This window comes from Pituophis catenifer, unplaced genomic scaffold (genome assembly GCF_029215685.1).
Source record: "Pituophis catenifer annectens isolate HBS135680 unplaced genomic scaffold, rPitCat1.0.hap2 SCAF_8, whole genome shotgun sequence".
Lineage (NCBI taxonomy): Eukaryota > Metazoa > Chordata > Lepidosauria > Squamata > Colubridae > Pituophis > Pituophis catenifer.
Window position 1 is genome coordinate 10122215 of NW_027256888.1, and position 17826 is coordinate 10140040.

At 42.7% G+C, this 17826-nt stretch overlaps 1 protein-coding gene across 1 annotated transcript in view; it reads right to left on the reverse strand.

Annotated features, from left to right (window-relative positions):
• The window catches only part of PDGFRA (platelet derived growth factor receptor alpha), a 285063-nt gene that overhangs the window by 257357 nt on the left and 9880 nt on the right, over positions 1-17826 (reverse strand). Inside the window, exons 8-15 of the mRNA XM_070948940.1 lie at positions 16212-16335; positions 14436-14629; positions 12732-12826; positions 11531-11663; positions 10133-10237; positions 7619-7729; positions 5790-5943; positions 1257-1423 (exon numbers count right to left, since the gene is read on the reverse strand). Coding sequence (XP_070805041.1) covers positions 1257-1423; positions 5790-5943; positions 7619-7729; positions 10133-10237; positions 11531-11663; positions 12732-12826; positions 14436-14629; positions 16212-16335 — 1083 coding nt within the window. The remainder of the gene's footprint in view (positions 1-1256; positions 1424-5789; positions 5944-7618; positions 7730-10132; positions 10238-11530; positions 11664-12731; positions 12827-14435; positions 14630-16211; positions 16336-17826) is intronic.

Genomic DNA, 17826 nt, shown 5'->3' on the forward strand with positions numbered 1-17826 from the left:
TTCCAGCCATTGGAAATTAATGGCAATGAATTCGCCATTGCTTTCTTCCATGACGTCTTTTTGACTTCCCAGACTAATCTATACTCTGGAATTTCTCATCCGACTACTAGCCAGATCTATCCCTGCTTACTTTTGGAGATTCACTTTAAGTTACTTAGAAGCCATCACCTGTGGCAACGCAGATGATTTTACAGGAAGAACAAATACATTAGGTTCTTCGTGAAGCAGTTATAATTCAGATTATAACCAATGAGATGCTGCTGTAATCTTTCAGACTTTATATGACCTCTAAAACCAAGCTGAAATAATTCAATTTTTAAGTAAATTGAACGCCGAAATGGCCATAAGACTTGATCCTTAACTATCCTTCTACGAATGTAAATAGCAGAACATAGAAAGAGATCATTGCAATCAAGCTTGAAAGACACACATACAAAAAAAAAAAACTAATAGCGATCACTTCTGCCATGAGCTCAATCATGAAAGAACTAAATGGTGCAGGACAATACAAATGTCCCGTAGGGCAGTCAAAAACCATAAAACAGAGAAGTGAAATGACCAGCGCCATGCCACAAAATCCTGAACTTTTTCTCCTACAAGATTAGCAGCAATTGTTTCTATTGGGTATAATTACGGACTGTACAGTATCAGAGACTAAATTGATTTTGACCTTAATATCAGCAGCTAGGCTGCTGGTAGCTCAATACTGGAAGAAGGACTCTTTGCCTACTATTGAAGACTGGATATTGAAAGTAACAAACCTAGCAGAAATGGCGAAAATCTCGGCGTACTTGAAGGACCACGCGCAAGAAAGATACGTATCGGAATGGAGAAGATGGATTGATTATATTCAAAATAAGTATCAGACAAGAAAATATCAAATAGCTTACGAATGAATGTTAGTATTAGAAGTATTTGTACTTTGTAGTGGAGTTAAGGTTTCGGTGGGGGATGCAGTACTTTGAGGATAAATAGATTAATCTAGTTTATGTTTGATTAAATGAAATACCTTGTATTTTGCTCGGGGAAGTCGGGGGGAGGGTGGGATGAAGGGGGGAAAGGGTGGGGGGAACAGGGGGGGAAATATTTGTATTTCCTTTTTGTAAAACTTTTCAATAATAAAAAAAAAAGATTAGCAGCGACTTCAGATTCAGAAAAAAAAAAACAGTGCAAAGAGAAAACTTAACCCTAATCTAATCTGATTCTTTGCCGAATAAAATTAGCTATACATGCTAAGACATATGAAGCAGACTTACCCAATATGGATTTTTTCTTATATGAAGCAGGGCGGTCGTACAAAGATCTTTGGATGTCAGAGTATTTTGACCTGTCTTTTCTTTCTAACATAGGCACGTACTGAGTTGTGTCAGCTTGTTTCATGTCCATATATTCACCGTTATTTTCAAAGGACAGGATGACATAGCTGGAATTAAAAGCACAGTAGCAATATAAAGGAACAATGAACAAATTGAGATCTGAATATTTACTGTACCTATTATACTTTCACTTATAAATATAATATTATACTTATTATAGCCGTGATGGAGCAGTGGTTAGAATGCAGTATTGCGGGCTAATTCTGCTGACTGCCAGCAGTTCGATCCTGACTAGCTAAGGGTTGGCTCAGCCTTCCATCCGTCCAAGGTTAGTGTTCTGTCCCCGTACCACGCACACACCCAACCAGCCAGCCGAGGGTTAAATAAACTCTTCAAACACTCAACGTCAGTGATAAGGAACTTGGCAGCAACTCCGTGGCTGCCTGCCAAGAGCTTTTACTCCGATAACATAGACAAAAATACACACAGTTTGAATAGTCCAGTTTGTAATTAAATCTACAGCAAATAGGTGTTGTGTCCGAAGGTGCAAAGTGCCTCGCCAGAGATTAGCTTTGTCCGTCACAGAGTCCGAATGGCCACCACACTCCCTTTTATAGCCTGTGGGGTGTGGTCCAGTGACTCAGCTAATCTCTGGCACGCCTTCCCCTCTGCTGCATACGCTTCTCCCTGCGCCTCTGGCGAGGGTTCAGCCAGCACTTATTTTCCTCGTCGCTGTCCACCTGTGGCTGCGGGGACGTGCTTGGCTCTGAGCCTATCGTTTGGCCTTCGGTGTCCTCCAGAGGCATTGCCAGAGAGGAGGGTTCTGGAGAGGGAGGCCTTGCCAACTCCTCCCCCTCACTCTCAGAGTCTGCATCTGTTGATAGCCCGGGCTCAGGCAACGGAGCCACAACAGTTGGTAAAATAAGAACCCAGATTGTTGGTGGGCAATATGCTGACTCTGAAAACTGCTTAGAGAGGTCTATAAAGCACTATGAAGTGGTATATAAGTCTAAGTGCTTTTGCTATTAATATACTGATCTCTTCTTTGTTGATTATGGAGCAGGGGTTGGATATTATAGATGTCACAATAAAGTTTCGGCAATCTGTAGGCCATTCCCAAAATTACTCTTCAATGGTTGTCTTGATTCACTGATTCTTTAAAATCTGAATCAATAAATCTACCCTGCGTTTCTTCATCCCATTAGAAACTTTTTTTCCTTGTGATAATGAAGGAGACACTATAAAGTTTCCACAATATTGGTATTTATTACATGGAGATTTATGTTTCCCCAGGAGCAGGCAATGCCTTAGAAGTGAGTTTTAGCAACATACAATTCAGTGGTAAGCGTGGCTTGGTTAACAATCTGTGAGCCTTCCATCTAAGGGAAGCTATGGAGCTCACCATAAAACATTCCTGTTAGGACATACTGTAAATAGTGGCCTCAAACCAACTTTTGGAAAATAGAATAGAATAGAATAGAATTCTTTATTGGCCAAGTGTGATTGGGCACACAAGGAATTTGTCTTTGGTGCATATGCTCTCAGTGTACACAAAAGAAAAGATACGTTCATCAAGAATCATAAGGTACAACACTTAATGATAGTCATAGGATGCAAATAACAATCAGGAAACAATATCAGTATAAATCGTAAGGATACAAGCAACAAAATTACAGTCATACAGTCCTAAGTGGAAGGAGATGGGTGGTGGGAACGATGTGAAGATTAATAGTAGTGCAGACTTAGTAAATAGTTTGACAGTGTTGAGCGAATTATTTGTTTAGCAGAGTGATGGCGTTCGGGGAAAAACTGTCCTTGTGTCTAGTTGTTCTGGTGTGCAGTGCTCTATAGCGTCGTTTTGAGGGTAGGAGTTGAAACAGTTTATGTCCAGGATGCGAAGGGTCTGTAAATATTTTCACAGCCCTCTTTTTGACTCTTGCAATATACAGGTCCTCAATGGAATCAAATAGGAGTTAGAGGGTAATATTGCTCTTATTATTAATCTGAAATTATAATCAGTTGAGTTATAATTATTTGAAGCTTAGAATGCCACTCCTTTGGCATTCACACTTGCCAGTTCTGCAACTAACTCTAGATATAAGAAACTAAATTAAGTACTGTACAGAGCCTTATCTCATTTCAGGTCGTCCTCGACTTACAACAGTTCTTTTAGTGACTGTTCAAAGTTACAACGGAACTGAAAAAAGTGACTTAGGACCATTTTTCACACTTACGACCATTGCAGCATCCATCCCCATGGACATATGATTTACATTCAAATACTGGACAACTATTTCATATTTATGACGGTTGCAGTGTCCCAGGGTTGTGTGATCAGCTTTTGCGACCTTCTGACAAGCAAAATCAATGGGGAAGCTGGATTCACCTAACTATCATGTTGCTAATTTAACAACTGCAGGGAGTCACTTAATAAATGTGGCAAGAAAGGTGGGGCAAAACCCGCTTAACAAATTTCTCACACAGCAACATAAATGTTAGGCTCAATTGTGATGGTAATTTGAGGACTACCTGTATTAAGTAAGCATTACATTAAATATTTTCAGTGTGGCTTGGAAGTATAAAGAAAGGTTCATGATGAATGTATTGTATGGATGGACCCTATTAAGTTCTGGAGTAGTTTCTTCAGCAGTGGTGAAATCTAAAATTTGTTACTACCAGTTCTGTAGTACTACCGGTTACTACAGTAGTAATTTGTTACTACCGGTTCTGTGGCTTGGTGGGGGGGGGTGTAATATGACTGGGTGGGTGTGGCCAATTTTTTTTTTAATTTTTAAAACCATTTTTTCTACAACCTCTTCAGCGAAGAGGTTGTAAAAAAATGCTTTCAAAAGGCTCTGATGATCCCAGCTGAGTTGCCTGATCGTCAGAGGCTTTTTTTCTTTTAAATGCCTCTGACGATCCAAGCTCAGTTGCCTGATTGACAGGGTTTTTAAAAAGCCTCTGCCGATCAGGCAACTCAGCTTTGATCGTCAGAGGCATTTAAAAGAAAAAAAGCCTCTGATGATCGCGCTGCTCAGCTGGGCATGGGGGTGAGGGGCAGAGATTTTTGCTATCGGTTCTCTGAACCACCCGCCTCCATCGCTACTGGATTGGGTGATCCGGTCTGAACTGGGAGCATTTCACCCCTGTTCTTCAGCCTCATGACTCTCACATCTCAGTAAAAAGGTAAAGGTTGTTATGGCCCGCCGGCAGCCTGCGGAGCTGGCAATAGAGTCAGACAGTGAGGAGGCTGGAGAGGAACATGGGCCAGTCCTGGAGTCTGGGGAAGGCTCGGACGAGGGCTCTGCATCAGAGGCAGAGATGGGGCCGGGGCCATCTGGGAGTTATGTGCTGACTCCGGAGCCTCCAGAGTCTGACATCAGCGAGGCAGAGGAACAGGGGGAGCCTGTTCCTAGTGCGCGCATGTGCAGAGCTGTCAGAAGGCAAGAACAATTAAGACAAAAGGGGCGACTCGGGAGTAAGGCTTGGCCCGTCCCATAAGACATAAAGGAGGAGTAAAGGCACGTAAACCTTTGCAGGAAGCAACATTGTTTGTTCTGGTCAGTTTAAATTCTGAAGTTCCTTTTTGACTCTGTGTTCCGTGTGGCCTTGCAAAGCTAATTGCTAATAAGGTCTTTGGCAGCGTGTCAAGGGAGATAAAGATGGGTGCTTATCAGCCTTATCCTGAAGGACTGTGGCAGACTTCTGTCGGACTCTTTACAAACTATTTGTGACTCATTGTGGGCTGTGAACGAACAGAATTCACAGCTGTTGAAATAAAAAGAGGGTTTTTGGGACTAATCGTGTGCTTTTACTGGCTCAGGAAGCCTAAATCAGAACAAAGGTTTCCCTGTCCAATCGTGTCCGACTCTAGGGTTTCTTGGCCAAGGGAGCCAGGATTGTCCAAAGACAATTTCCATAGTCATGTGGCCATCATGGTTATATGCCAAAGGTGCACAGAACAAATTAATATTGTTAAGGAATTCACAGAGCAACCTTAGAGTAGCAAGGGTGTGCACATGAAAGTGACTGAGAGCAGTTGCAAATAATCACAGCCAACACACAGTTACACTGAGTTGTGTTTACTTTTAGGAAATAGTAATAAGGCACAGTCCAATAAACAGTCCACGTCATACACAGATAAAGCAGTAGATAGTAAAACAATAGTCCAGGGATATTCCAATAACAAAGTCTTCTTACCAGTCGTCGTAGTCATACACAATAAACAGTTGCAAGCAGTAGCAAACACAGCAAAGAGCAATAATGGTCAGCAAAGAGAAACAAACCAAGTTTCAAACTCCCTCTTAAGGACATTGGCTACAGAGCTAACCAATCAGGACACAGTATGATGCAATACAGCAATACCGTCTTAAAGCTATATTGAGGGTTTATATATTGCCAACCCAACAAGTTAGGTAACTATCATTTCCTAACAAATATTATGTCTTTGATTACTTTATAGCTAAAGCTTACCTTCTAGTGCTTTCATCTGCAGAATTAATGCCAAAGATGTCCAGATCCGTCTTTGCTTTTTCAGGATGTCGACTCAGAAAGTTATCCCTATTTTTATGGAGGTAGTTCACCAAGTCTCCATAAAAACAGTATTCTGTTATGATGTATATTGGACCTAACGAAGAGGAACAAAGCAGAACAATACTTAATGCCACAGGGAAGTCGTGTGTGGAAACTAATTAGAGATCGGTGTCCCAAGGATAGTGATTGCGTACAGAGGTGGGATTCACATACTGTAGCAACTGGTTCGCCCAGCACCAGAAATGTAAGCGTGCGGCGTCACAAAACACGACAATTTGCTCGCTCGCGCGCACCATTCACACATGCATGCAACGTCAAACAACAGGGCAATTCGCTTGCTCGCGCCGTCCACGCATGCATGCAGCATCAAAAACACAGCGATACAGGACGGGATTGCACCCCCACTACCGATTCGCCCGAACTAGCTGAATACCACCTCTGATTGCGTACCGAAAAACAAGTATGCTTTCTCAGCGTACAAACTACAAGAAGCACAAAGAAGCTCTTTGAATCATCTCCCATTCTTGTCACAAAAGCAAACCAGTGAGAGTGATCTCCCGGAAATAAAATCTGCCTTTTGAGACATACTTAGTGGTCATCAGAGACTTTTCTGCACTGAATTATGCACATAAACACCACATCCTTAAAGGTTGTCAGAAAAGTTCTGAAACCTGAAGGTCAGGAACTATGAATGATTAGCGGTACTAGCCATGTTCACAACAACCCTTCTTTACTCAGAAGTCCCTTGTAGATTCCTTCTATGGCTAAAGAGGCTGAGTTTGGTCTGGTAGGTCTTAAATTACGCAATCCTGATAATACAGCTTGACAATAATTATAGAATTATGGTGATATCATGCTACCTTCCTGAACGTGGCACTTTCCAGATGTGCTTGCCATGCTGGCTAATCATTCATGGAGTTGTAATTTGAGCAGATCTGGGGTTGTAACACTAACACATCTGAATGTTGCGACCTAGGCTTACTGAGTCATTACAAGACACAATTAGTCCAAAAAAATCTATTTTATTGTAACAGCTGAGAATTACGTTCATTCCCAGCTGAGAGCCAATTAGTTGCAAAACAAGTCCTTCAGAAGAAGTCCTTCAGAATAATCACCAACCTTTATCTTCTTTGGCACCCTGCCAAAGGCCTTACTTGGCAAAGCCCCACGAAGTTCAGAAACAAACAAGAGATGCCGACTGGAAACAGAGTTAGCAACGTTTTGCTTTCCTGCAAAAGTGCCTTTGTTTCTCTTTTAAGCCTTATAGGAGGGGCCAATCATCTCCTGGCCTTACTCCTGAGTCATCCCTTTTGCTTTAGCACTCTTGCCTTCTGGCAGCTCTGCACATGCATGCATTAGGAACAAGCTCCTCCTGTTCCTCTGCCTCTTTGCTGTTCAACTCTGGGGGCTCCGGAGTCCACGCATCACTCCCAGATGGCCCTGGCCCCATCTCTGCCTCCGACGCAGAGCCCTCATCCGGGCCTTCCCCAGACTCCAGGACTGGCCCATGTTCCTCCCCAGCCTCCTCACTATCCGACTCCGCTGCCAGTTCCACAGGCTGCTGGCGGACCACAACACCGAAGAATATCGTGCTGGGAAGACTTGTTTAACGAATTGTAACAGGGATTAAGTAGAATGGCTGGTGTTTGATCTGTTAAATTACAGCCTACTCTTCTAAATACTAGCTCAATGAGAGCAACCAAGCCTGATGTTCTAGGTGTTTCTTTTTTCAAGAGAAAGGGACAAAGATGTCTGCTAGAGAAATTTACCTGATTTTGTGCAAGCTCCTAAGAGGTTGACGATGTTCAAATGGGGGCCAAGGTGAGTCATTATCTTTAGTTCGGACATGAGAGCCTGCTTTTCGCTGGATCTTGCGGTTGCTGGTGGGAAAATATGGTACACAGAGAATTAGATTGTGTTTTTTCCAGAAATACAGAAGTAAGCAGCCAAGGTCCCTGTTTCTTTATGAACAGGAATTTTCTTGGGGAAAAAAATACTTTTCAAAAGAAGATCTGCTAGGGAAAGGAAATGATTTTCATTTTCTTTGCTGATTTCTTAACTTGTTTAATAAATAAAGCAGTAATATCTTTGTATCGTGGACCTTTGTCTGAATTCCTCCCAGTATAGATTGCTTTCTGAATCAGACCGTGGGCACTTCAAAATTACTATTTCGCACCATTTTGGTATCAGATCCAGAATGGATTGTCTCATCCTATCATTTGTTTGGAGGAAAAGAATTGATTTATTGTGAATCTCAACAAAATCAGTATTTTTTTCTTCTTTGAATTGCTGCAATTCAGTGGTAGGTAGTATTTTTGGGTAGCAATGTTCAAAACAGCCAATATTCCCCACTATTCTACAGGTTCAGTATCCTGTTTCTATCTTCTTCTTCTTCTTTTAATTCTCTTCACAACAGAGGAATGGTGGCATAGCAATAATTCGGGTGATTTCTTACAAATCAGCAAACAACTGCACACACATACAGGGACACAGATACACATACTGGAAAGCACGGAGAAAGGCACAACAAATTATTCTTTCTTCTCTTGGAGTTGCAAAGCCTGAGGAGCCTGAGTGGCGTAGGAGGCTAATGCCTCCTAAGGCAGCATTTAACATCCAGCTGCCTGCAATTACTGCAAGTTCAATTCTCACCAGGCTCAAGGTCGACTCAGCCTTCCATCCTTTCTAAGGTAGATAAATTGAGGACCCAGTTTGTGGGGGCAATAAGCTGACTTTGTATAAATATACAAAAGTATGAAGGCTATTCTTAACGCATTGTAAGCCGCCCTAAGTCTCCGGAGAAGGGTGGCATATAAATCAATTTTTTTTTAAAAAAAAAGCATTTTTCTCTGTATTTTGAGATGGATATAACTGAAGTCGATTCCAGTGTCAGATTCAAATTATTTTTCAAAGAAGCAGAATATTAGCAGACTGCTGATATACAAGTGTCCTATGCTAATAGTCACTGCTTATCAGTGGTGAAATTCATTTTTTTTTTTTTACTACCGGTTCTGTGGGCATGGCTTGATGGGCATGGTGTGGCTTGGTGGGTGCCAGTGGTGGGTTTCAAAAATTTTTACTACCGGCTCTGTGGGTGTGGCTTGCTGGGCCTGACATGGCTTGCTGGGCGTGGCTTGGTAGGCGTGGCAGGGGAAGGATACTGTAAAATCTCCATTCCGTCCCCAATCCAGGGGAAGGTTACTACAAAATCACCATTTCTTCCCAATCAGCTGGGAATTGGGAGGCAGAGAATAGATGGGGCGGGGCCAGTCAGAATTTTTACTACTGGTTCTCTGAACTACTCATAATTTCCGCTACCGGTTCTCCAGAACTGGTCAGAACCTGCTGAAACCCACCTCTGGTGGGCGTGGCTTGGTGGGCGTGGCAGGGAAAGGATACTGCAAAATCCCCATTCCCTCCCCACTCCTAGGGGAAGGATATTGCAAAATCTCCATTCCCACCCCACTCTGGGACCAGCCCAGGGATGGGTTCTAAATTTTTTTACTACTGGTTCTGTGGGCGTGGCTTATTTTGTGGGCGTGGTTTGATGGTCATGTGACAATTCTTTAGGATTTAGCAGAGGTACTGGTCTACCAGGCTTTTAACTACTTGCAGAGCTGTACCGGTCTACCCATTTGTTCTTGGAGCGTTCCGGTCTACCTATTTGTTTTTGGAGGCACCGGTCTACCCATTTGTTTTTGGAGGCACCGATCTACCCATTTGTTTTTGGAGGCACCGATCTACCCATTTGTTCTTGGAGGCACCGGTCTACTCATTTGTTTTTGGAGGCACTGGTCTACCCATTTGTTTTTGGAGGCACCAGTCTACTCATTTGTTTTTGGAGGCACTGGTCTACCCATTTGTTTTTGGAGGCACCAGTCTACTCATTTGTTTTTGGAGGCACCAGTCTACCACCACACTGCCTTTTAACACTGATCAGCTGTAGAGCGGCCCTTTGAAGCCCCACGGCAAGAGTTTAAACAGTTTTTTTCCTTCTAGCCGATCAGCTAGGACTCAGGAGGCAACGAATAGATTGGGGGCAGGGCTAAATAAAAGGTAAGAATAACATGGGGGGCGGGGGCGGGAGGGCCCAGCTCCCGAACAAAGAGAACCGGTTCGGTGACATCATATCATCACCGCTACTGGCTCGGCCGAACCGGTAGGATCGAACTCACAGCCTCCTGATTGTGAGGCGAGAGCTCCACCTCTAGGCCACCATACCACTCCAATGGCATTAGTGAGAATGAAGCACTATATTAGCTGTAAATGGAAAACATGCTTACGTTTCAACATCTTCACAGCTACTTTCATCACTGGTTGCGACCGGCTTAATCCATAGGCTGTTCCTTCGACTACTTTCCCAAAAGCTCCAGAACCAAGGATTCGACCTACAGACAAGAGAGAGAAGAGAATAATTCAGTTACTGAGAATTAACTCTGGAGCCATCTGGAGTTATTATTTTTTTTCCTTTCGAGAGTTTTTCTAGAAATGTGGCCTTGGTACTTCTGTAAACCTTCTAGTAAAATCTCCCGATATCTCCTTCTTGAGCGCTGGGGTCCTGTTTCTAATTAGGCAAGAACTGAAATTCAAAAAAATATGACCTTATTGAAATTCTACACAGGGATGCCCATCTAGCTACCATCTGAAGTGATAAAGTTGAGAATTCTACCGTCACAAATTATTAGTTCGTTTTGCATAAAATAACACCAGCAGTAACAGAGTTGGAAGGGACCTTGGAGGTCATGTAGTCCAACCCCCTGCTCACACAGGAGACCTGTACTAGGGATTCGAACCGCCAAACTGCCGACCTTTCTGATCGACAAACTCAGTGTCTTAGCCACCGAGCCAGCCTAATAATTAATTAATAAATAAATAAGTAAATAAACAAATAAATAAATAAGTACGATAGATAGATAGATAGATGATAGATAGATAGATAGATAGATAGATAGATAGATAGATAGATAGATAAGGAAGCATGAGAACAAGTGGGAAGGAAGATGGCCTGAGCAGGCAGAAGTGCCCAAGCTCTTTTCTTTTTCATCATGTCACAATCAACAGTAGGACATTTGATCAGCTCCAGGCCAGGGAATAGAAACAGGAGGAACTGCTCCACTGTTACTGGGATTTATCATGAAACCCCATAAAAGTGGAGAAAAATATTTTCCATTTCACCACCATAAAAATATCTTCCAAGAACCGAAAGGCTGAAAACGACGCTGAAAAAAGTGACTTATGACTGCTTTTCACCGTTACAATCTTTGCAGCCTCCCCGTGATCACGTGATCAAAATCCAGATGCTTGGCAACTGGTTCATACTTATGACCGTTGCAGCATCCCGGGATCACGTGATGACTTTTTTACGACCTTCTGATGAGCAGGGAAGCCAGATTCGCTTAATAAGCAGGTTACTAATTGCAGTGATTTACTTAACAACAACGGCAAGAAAGGTCGTAAAATGGGGCCAATCTCACTTAGCAAATGTTTCACTTAGCAACATAAATGTTGGACTCAATTGTGGTCGTAACTCGAGGACTACCTATATTGGCTATTCCTGCCACTTTGGTGTCAAAACCATTTCTGGCACATAATTAATGGGAATAATGTCTCTTGAAGTTTCCTATGAAAAATCCGAGACTCTTCTCGGCGGCAGCAACCACCACAATTTGCGTGATCCTTACCTAGCACTAGTCCGTCTCTAGGGAATTCCCATCTTGAATCGTAGGGCAGTTGCATAGGGTCCACATAGATATACTCATGGCCGTCGGGGCTGATAGACTCAATGACTCTCCATCTGATCTCATATCTGGGTTTCTGTGCAAAAGAAGACATGGAAGATCAGTTTCATCCCAATACAGTAAATCAGGGGTGTCAAACTCAAGGCCCGCAAGCCGCATCCGGGCCACCATCTGGTCAGATCCGGCCAGTGGTGGGATTCAAATAATTTAACAACTGGTTCTCTGCCCTAATGACCAGATGGGTAGGTGTGGCTTGGTGGTTATGTGACAGTGTGGGCGTGGCCAACTCAATGTCACTCATGTCAATGGACGCTTCGCCCTAGCTGTTACAATGTAATAAGGGTTAACCAGAGAGGCAGTTTCTGTAAGCAGGGCAATAAAGATTAGGCTAGAAATAACACCAGAATGTTTCCTTCCTGCCTTCCTTACAGGATTAGCCCTGTAAAGTGGGAAAAAAACAAAATAAGATTTCTTCCAATAACCGGTTCTCCGAACTGCTTAGAAAGTTAACAACCGGTTCTCCCAAATAGGTGCAAACTGGCTGAATCCCAACACTGGATCCGGCCCATGGGGCCATCCTGGAAAATGTAAGGGGCTGGCCTACATCGCTTCAGCCTGGTCTATCCAATGCAAAGAGGAAACATGCCAGCCGTTTGCTGAGTGGTGTCAACTGGCCATGCCCACCCAGTTGGTCACGCCCCCCACCCTCCCCCCCAGAGGTCAACCACAGCCTTGATGAGGCCCTCAGTGAAACTGAGTTTTGACACTCCTGCAGGAAATCATGCAGAATGTGGTTTAGAGCAGGGGTCCCCAACCTGTGGGTTGCGGGGCCCACTACCGGGCCGTGAGCTAATTGCCCACTGGGCTGCATGAGTAGCTAGCTGGTGTGCGCACATCCCTACGTGTGTGAGCATCATCGTGGGCGCCCGCGGCCCCATTTGCGCAAGTATCATTGCAGGCATTTGTGGCCCCACTCGCACAAGAATCACCACGAACGTTGCGGGCACTCGCTCATGCGCGTACACACCAACATGTGCTTGCCACTCCCACAAAATCACCCCGTCTTTCCCCCCTCCCCTTACTCCGAGCCATCAACCCTGAAAGGTTGGGGGACTCTGGTCTAAAGGATGGATTTTCTCCTTACCTGTTTCCAGATGATTACCAAGACAATCAGCGCAATTATTACAATCACCAGGAGGACCAGGACAGTAGCAGCCACAGTGAGTTCCGATCTTAATGCTGTAAGGAAAATCACATAGGATTCTTTCGCTTCTTTTTTAAAGCAAAATAACTTTTCACTGCGACTTCGGGTGCCGTAACACTGATATTAACATAGGAGTTAGGCAAACCTAATGAAGTTAACCCACAAACGCTCATGTAAACATCCTACAACGGAGATTTCAGGCCAGCAAAAAAACAAAAACAAAATCTTTGTTTCCAATCTTTCCAAATTAAGCCATTTAAAAATTCACTATATAGTTCACTTCCCTTCCTCTGTCATCCTTGTTAAAAGCAAAACAAAAGGAAATGTGTGGGAACAGTCCAGGTGCAATAACAATGAAGACAAATCCCCTTTTGTCTAAGAGGTTTATAAATTGCTCCTCTTCCTTCGACAGATACATTGCAAATAAAAAATCTATCCCCACACAGATATTCCTCAACTTACAACAGTTCCTTTTGTGACCATTCAAAGTTACAATGGCACTGGAAAAAAAGTGACTTATGACCACATTTCACACTTATGACCATTGCGGCATCCCTGGAATCATGCAATTCGGATGTCAACTGGTTCATATTTATGATGATTGCTGTGTCACGGGATCACGGGATCAGCTTTTGCGACCTTCTGACAAACAAGGTCAACGGGGAAGCCAGATTCACTTAACAACTGTGCTAACGTTAACGACTGCAGTGATTCACTTAGCAACGTAGCAAGAATGCTCGTAAGGTGGGGCAACATAAATTCTGGGCTCAATTGTGGTGGTAAATTGAGGACTAGAAGCATAGGTTTAGTCTGTTATGTTAAAAAAGCTAGCCTAAACTTACATGTTTTTGTTTTTAATGTATGTTTATTTTCAGTTATATGTGCTACGTAAAATGGATCTTTACTCATTTTAATTATATCTTCTGGGGGAAAAATATCTGAATTCGTCGAGTTTTGGGGGCTGAGGAAGTACTGTATTTTTCGGAGTATAAGACGCACCTGTTTCCCCCAAAAAAGAGGATGAAAATCTGGGTGCGTCTTATACTCCAAATGTAGCCCCGACCAGCTTCTCAAACAGAGCTTCAGAAAAAAAGCCTCCAAACAGAGCTTCAGAAAAAAAGCCTCCAAACAGAGCTTCAGAAAAATATCCTCAGAAACAGAACTTCAGAAAAAAATCCTCCAAACAGAGCTTCAAAAAAAAATCCTCAGAAACAGAACTTCAGAAAAAAATCCTCCAAACAGAGCTTCAAAAAAAAAATCCTCAGAAACAGAACTTCAGAAAAAAATCCTCCAAACAGAGCTTCAGAAAAAAATCCTCAGAAACAGAGCTTCAGAGGCTTTTTTTTTCTAAGCTCTGTTTCGGAGGCTTTCAGAGGTAGAAAAAAAAAGTTTTTTCTGAAACAGAGTTTCAGAGGCAGAAAAAAAAGCAAAAAAAAAAAAAAGCAAGGCACAGAGCTCACAACCAAGGAACCTGTTGCTAAAATTCACCTCTGGGAAAAAGCTGATTGAGGGGTATTCTGGGAGGCTGATCCACCTGCCAATCAGCTTTTTTCTTATTTTCCTCCCCAAAAACTAAGGTGCGTCTTATACTCCGGTGCGTCTTATACTCCAAAAAATACGGTACTTTGATCAAAGTCAACTTACTAGGAGCCACAAGCTTCAGTTCTCTTGTAACAGTCCGAAGGTCATTCTTTGCCATACAGCGAACGGCCATTATTTCTTCCACCTTCTGGAAAGTCACCTGACTGGCTACCATGTTCCTTTCATCGAGATGAGTCTCCACCGTGACATCAGAGATATTGTTGGTCAGGAGAGTCCATGAGGTGTCATTGTTGCATCTAGAAAGAAGTCGCTTTTTGATTGATCCCGCCAAAGAATCTTCTTTTACTGAAGACTATTGAGGGAACAAATATCTTTACGTGCATCTTTACATCACTCGTTGCCCAAGCAGAATCAACATTGTCTTTCAACCACAGCCACTGATTTAGACTACAAGCAACATTTCAGGAGTATTAAGAACGGTACCATGTAGGTGGACAAATCTCAGTTGTTCTTCTTTGTACCAAAGTATTTATTTGATAGATTGATAACCTGCTTTTCATACAAAATTTAAACATAGGAAATATTGTTAGACGCAGTTTGTAAGGTTGACTTATTATTAACAATTAATCTTGGGCTTTAAATTATATATAACTCGAACGCACAAGGGGTACCAGATTCTATAAGGAATAGAATAGAACAGCAGAGTTGCAAGGGACATTGGAGGTCTTCTAGTCAAACCCCCTGCTCAGGAAGGAAATCCTATACCATTTCAGACAAATGGTTATCCAATAAGCCACTCAACCATCTTCTTAAAAACTTCCAGTGTTGGAGCATTCACAACTTCTGGAGGCAAGTTGTTCCACTGATTAATTGTTCTGTTAGGAAATTTCTTCTTAGTTCTAGGTTGCTTCTCTCCTTAATTAGTTTCTACCCATTGCTTCTTGTCCTGCCCTCAGGTGCTTTGGAGAATAGCTTGACTCCAGTGGTGGGTTTCAAATTTTTTTACTACGGGTTCTGTGGGTGTGGCTTGGTGGGCATGGCATGGCTTGGTAGGCGTGGCTTGGTGGGCATGGCAGGGGAAGATACTGTAAAATCTCCATTCCCTCCTCACTCCGGGGGAAGGATACTGCAAAATCCCCATTTCCTCCCGATCAGCTGGGACTTGGGAGGCAGAGAATAAATGGGGGCGGGGCCAGTCAGAATTTTAACTACCGGTTCTTCGAACTACTCAGAATTTCCGCTACCGGTTCTCCAGAACTGATCAGAACCTGCTGAAACCCACCTCTGCTTGACTCCCTCTTCTTTGTGGCAACCCCTGAGATATTGGAACACTGCTATCATGTTGCCCTTAGTCCTTCTTTTCATCAAACTAGACTAGGAAGAAAATAATAACTGTGGAGTAGACAACCATGTAAGAGAAATGATTAACCATTTACTGTTTCTCCAACTCCGATTAGAAAAATCTTGTGGCTTGGATTGTTTAAAGATACATTATATTCATTCACACGCTTAACAATACACCGATTGCACTCAAGAGTTTAAAATTCAAGAGGTATTTTAATCAATAAAATGATATCCCCACTCCCAGATCTGAAATCTTTACACCAGAGATGTCAAAACGTATTTTTAAATGGTTTCAACTCCCATAACCGTTTAGCCATTCTCCATTCTTACTGCCCATCGCCATTCTGTATTACTACTTTATTATTAGCTAATAAATGATTACCAATTTTGGAGTTATGGGAGTTGAAATGCAATACAAAACGTGAAGGCACCCAGTTGGGGAATATATCTATTATGAGAAGGAGGATAAAGTAAACATATTATTATGCCAACCAGATAAAGCCACTCGAGGCGACCAAAAATCAAAGGGCTTACTTTTTAATGTCCTTGCAAACCAGCCATTCCACATCGGGGAGGGGTGTGCCCTCTGCCAAACATTTGACTGTCTGCCCAGAAGAGCCATGGTGATTATCTACCAGGTCTCGAATTAAAGCTGGAACTGAAAAGGGATAAATTGGGAAGAGCATGTAAGAGATCTGTGCGCTGGAGGTGGTTTCTTCAGAGCCCATCTATTTCTGAATTCACATCTGCCTGGCAGACACCGTTGTTTCTTGAGGAAGCTTCAGAAATGGACGCAGGTTTTTGTGAGGTTTTGTTGCTTATATTCCCTGAGACAGGACAGTCTACTGCATGATATGAATTATCTATGCCGATTTCAGGGGTGGGTTTCACTTACCTTTGCTATCAGTTCGCTCGCATCCGCAGAGCGTATTTGATGACTTCTGGGTGGCTGGGCGGAGCCTCCCATCGCCGCTATTACCGGTTCTCCGGTTCTCCCAAACCGGTGTGAACCGGGAGCAACCCACCACTGGCCTATTTACCTGAAATATTTTTCTCTTAACTCAATGAGATGAACTTTATTTAAACACCCCAGAGATACGGAGGATCCCGGATCTGCGCACATTCCGCCGTGCTCTTAAGACTCTCCTATTCCAGCAAGCCGGCCTGGCCTAATTTTCTCCCCTGTTTTAAAATTCTTTTAAATTGAAATTTTAATCTGTTTTAAATTATTGGGATTTTTAATTGTCTCGGGCTAAATTATTTAATCTGGTTTTAATTATGTCTTTTAACTTTTGTATCTATGTATTTTATTTTGTGCCTGTTCACCGCCCTGAGTCCTTCGGGAGGAGGGCGGTATATAAATCTAATAAAACAAAACATAACACATAAACATAACTGTATCAGGAAGTACTGCGATTGCTTTGCCAAAAAGGAGCCTGAGTGGTGCAGCAGACTAATGCTACTGTTAAAGGTAGTAGTTAGCTTCCAGCTGCCTGCAATTACTGCGAGTTCAATTCTCACCAGGCTCAAGGTTGACTCAGCCTTCCATCCTTTCTAAGGTAGGTAAAATGAGGAGCCGGTTTGTGGGGGCAATAAGCTGACTTTGTATAAAATATACAAAGGCTATTGCTTAACGCTTAATGCCTTGTAAGCCGCCCTGAGTCTCCGGAGAAAGGCGGCATATAAATCAAAATAAAATAAAATAAAATAAAATAAAATAAAATAAAATAAAATAAAATAAAATAAAATAAAATAAAATAAAATAAAATAAAATAAAATAAAATAAAATAAAATAAATAAAAGGGAGAGTATTCTGACCCAGCTCCCCAAATACGACAAACCCTCTCAAGTTAACTCAATGATTCCTTTATTAGGAGCGCCAGCAGCCCCGGCAAAAAGTTTCTCTCTCACCACAGGCTAACAAGATGAATATTTTGTCTGCCATATCTATTCAACCCTGCCCCCTGCCTTTTTATCTCCAGAGCTAGGGTGGGGCTTCCCTAGCGACGATGGTTCTTCCATCCCAAGAATCGGCCCATAGATTTCCACTGCTCTCCTCTCTTCTGCCTTCTGCACATTAGGCACTGGACCCAGCTGTTCCTCCTCTTCCTCATCAGCCACCTTCAGACCTGGGGGCTGTTGACTTTCC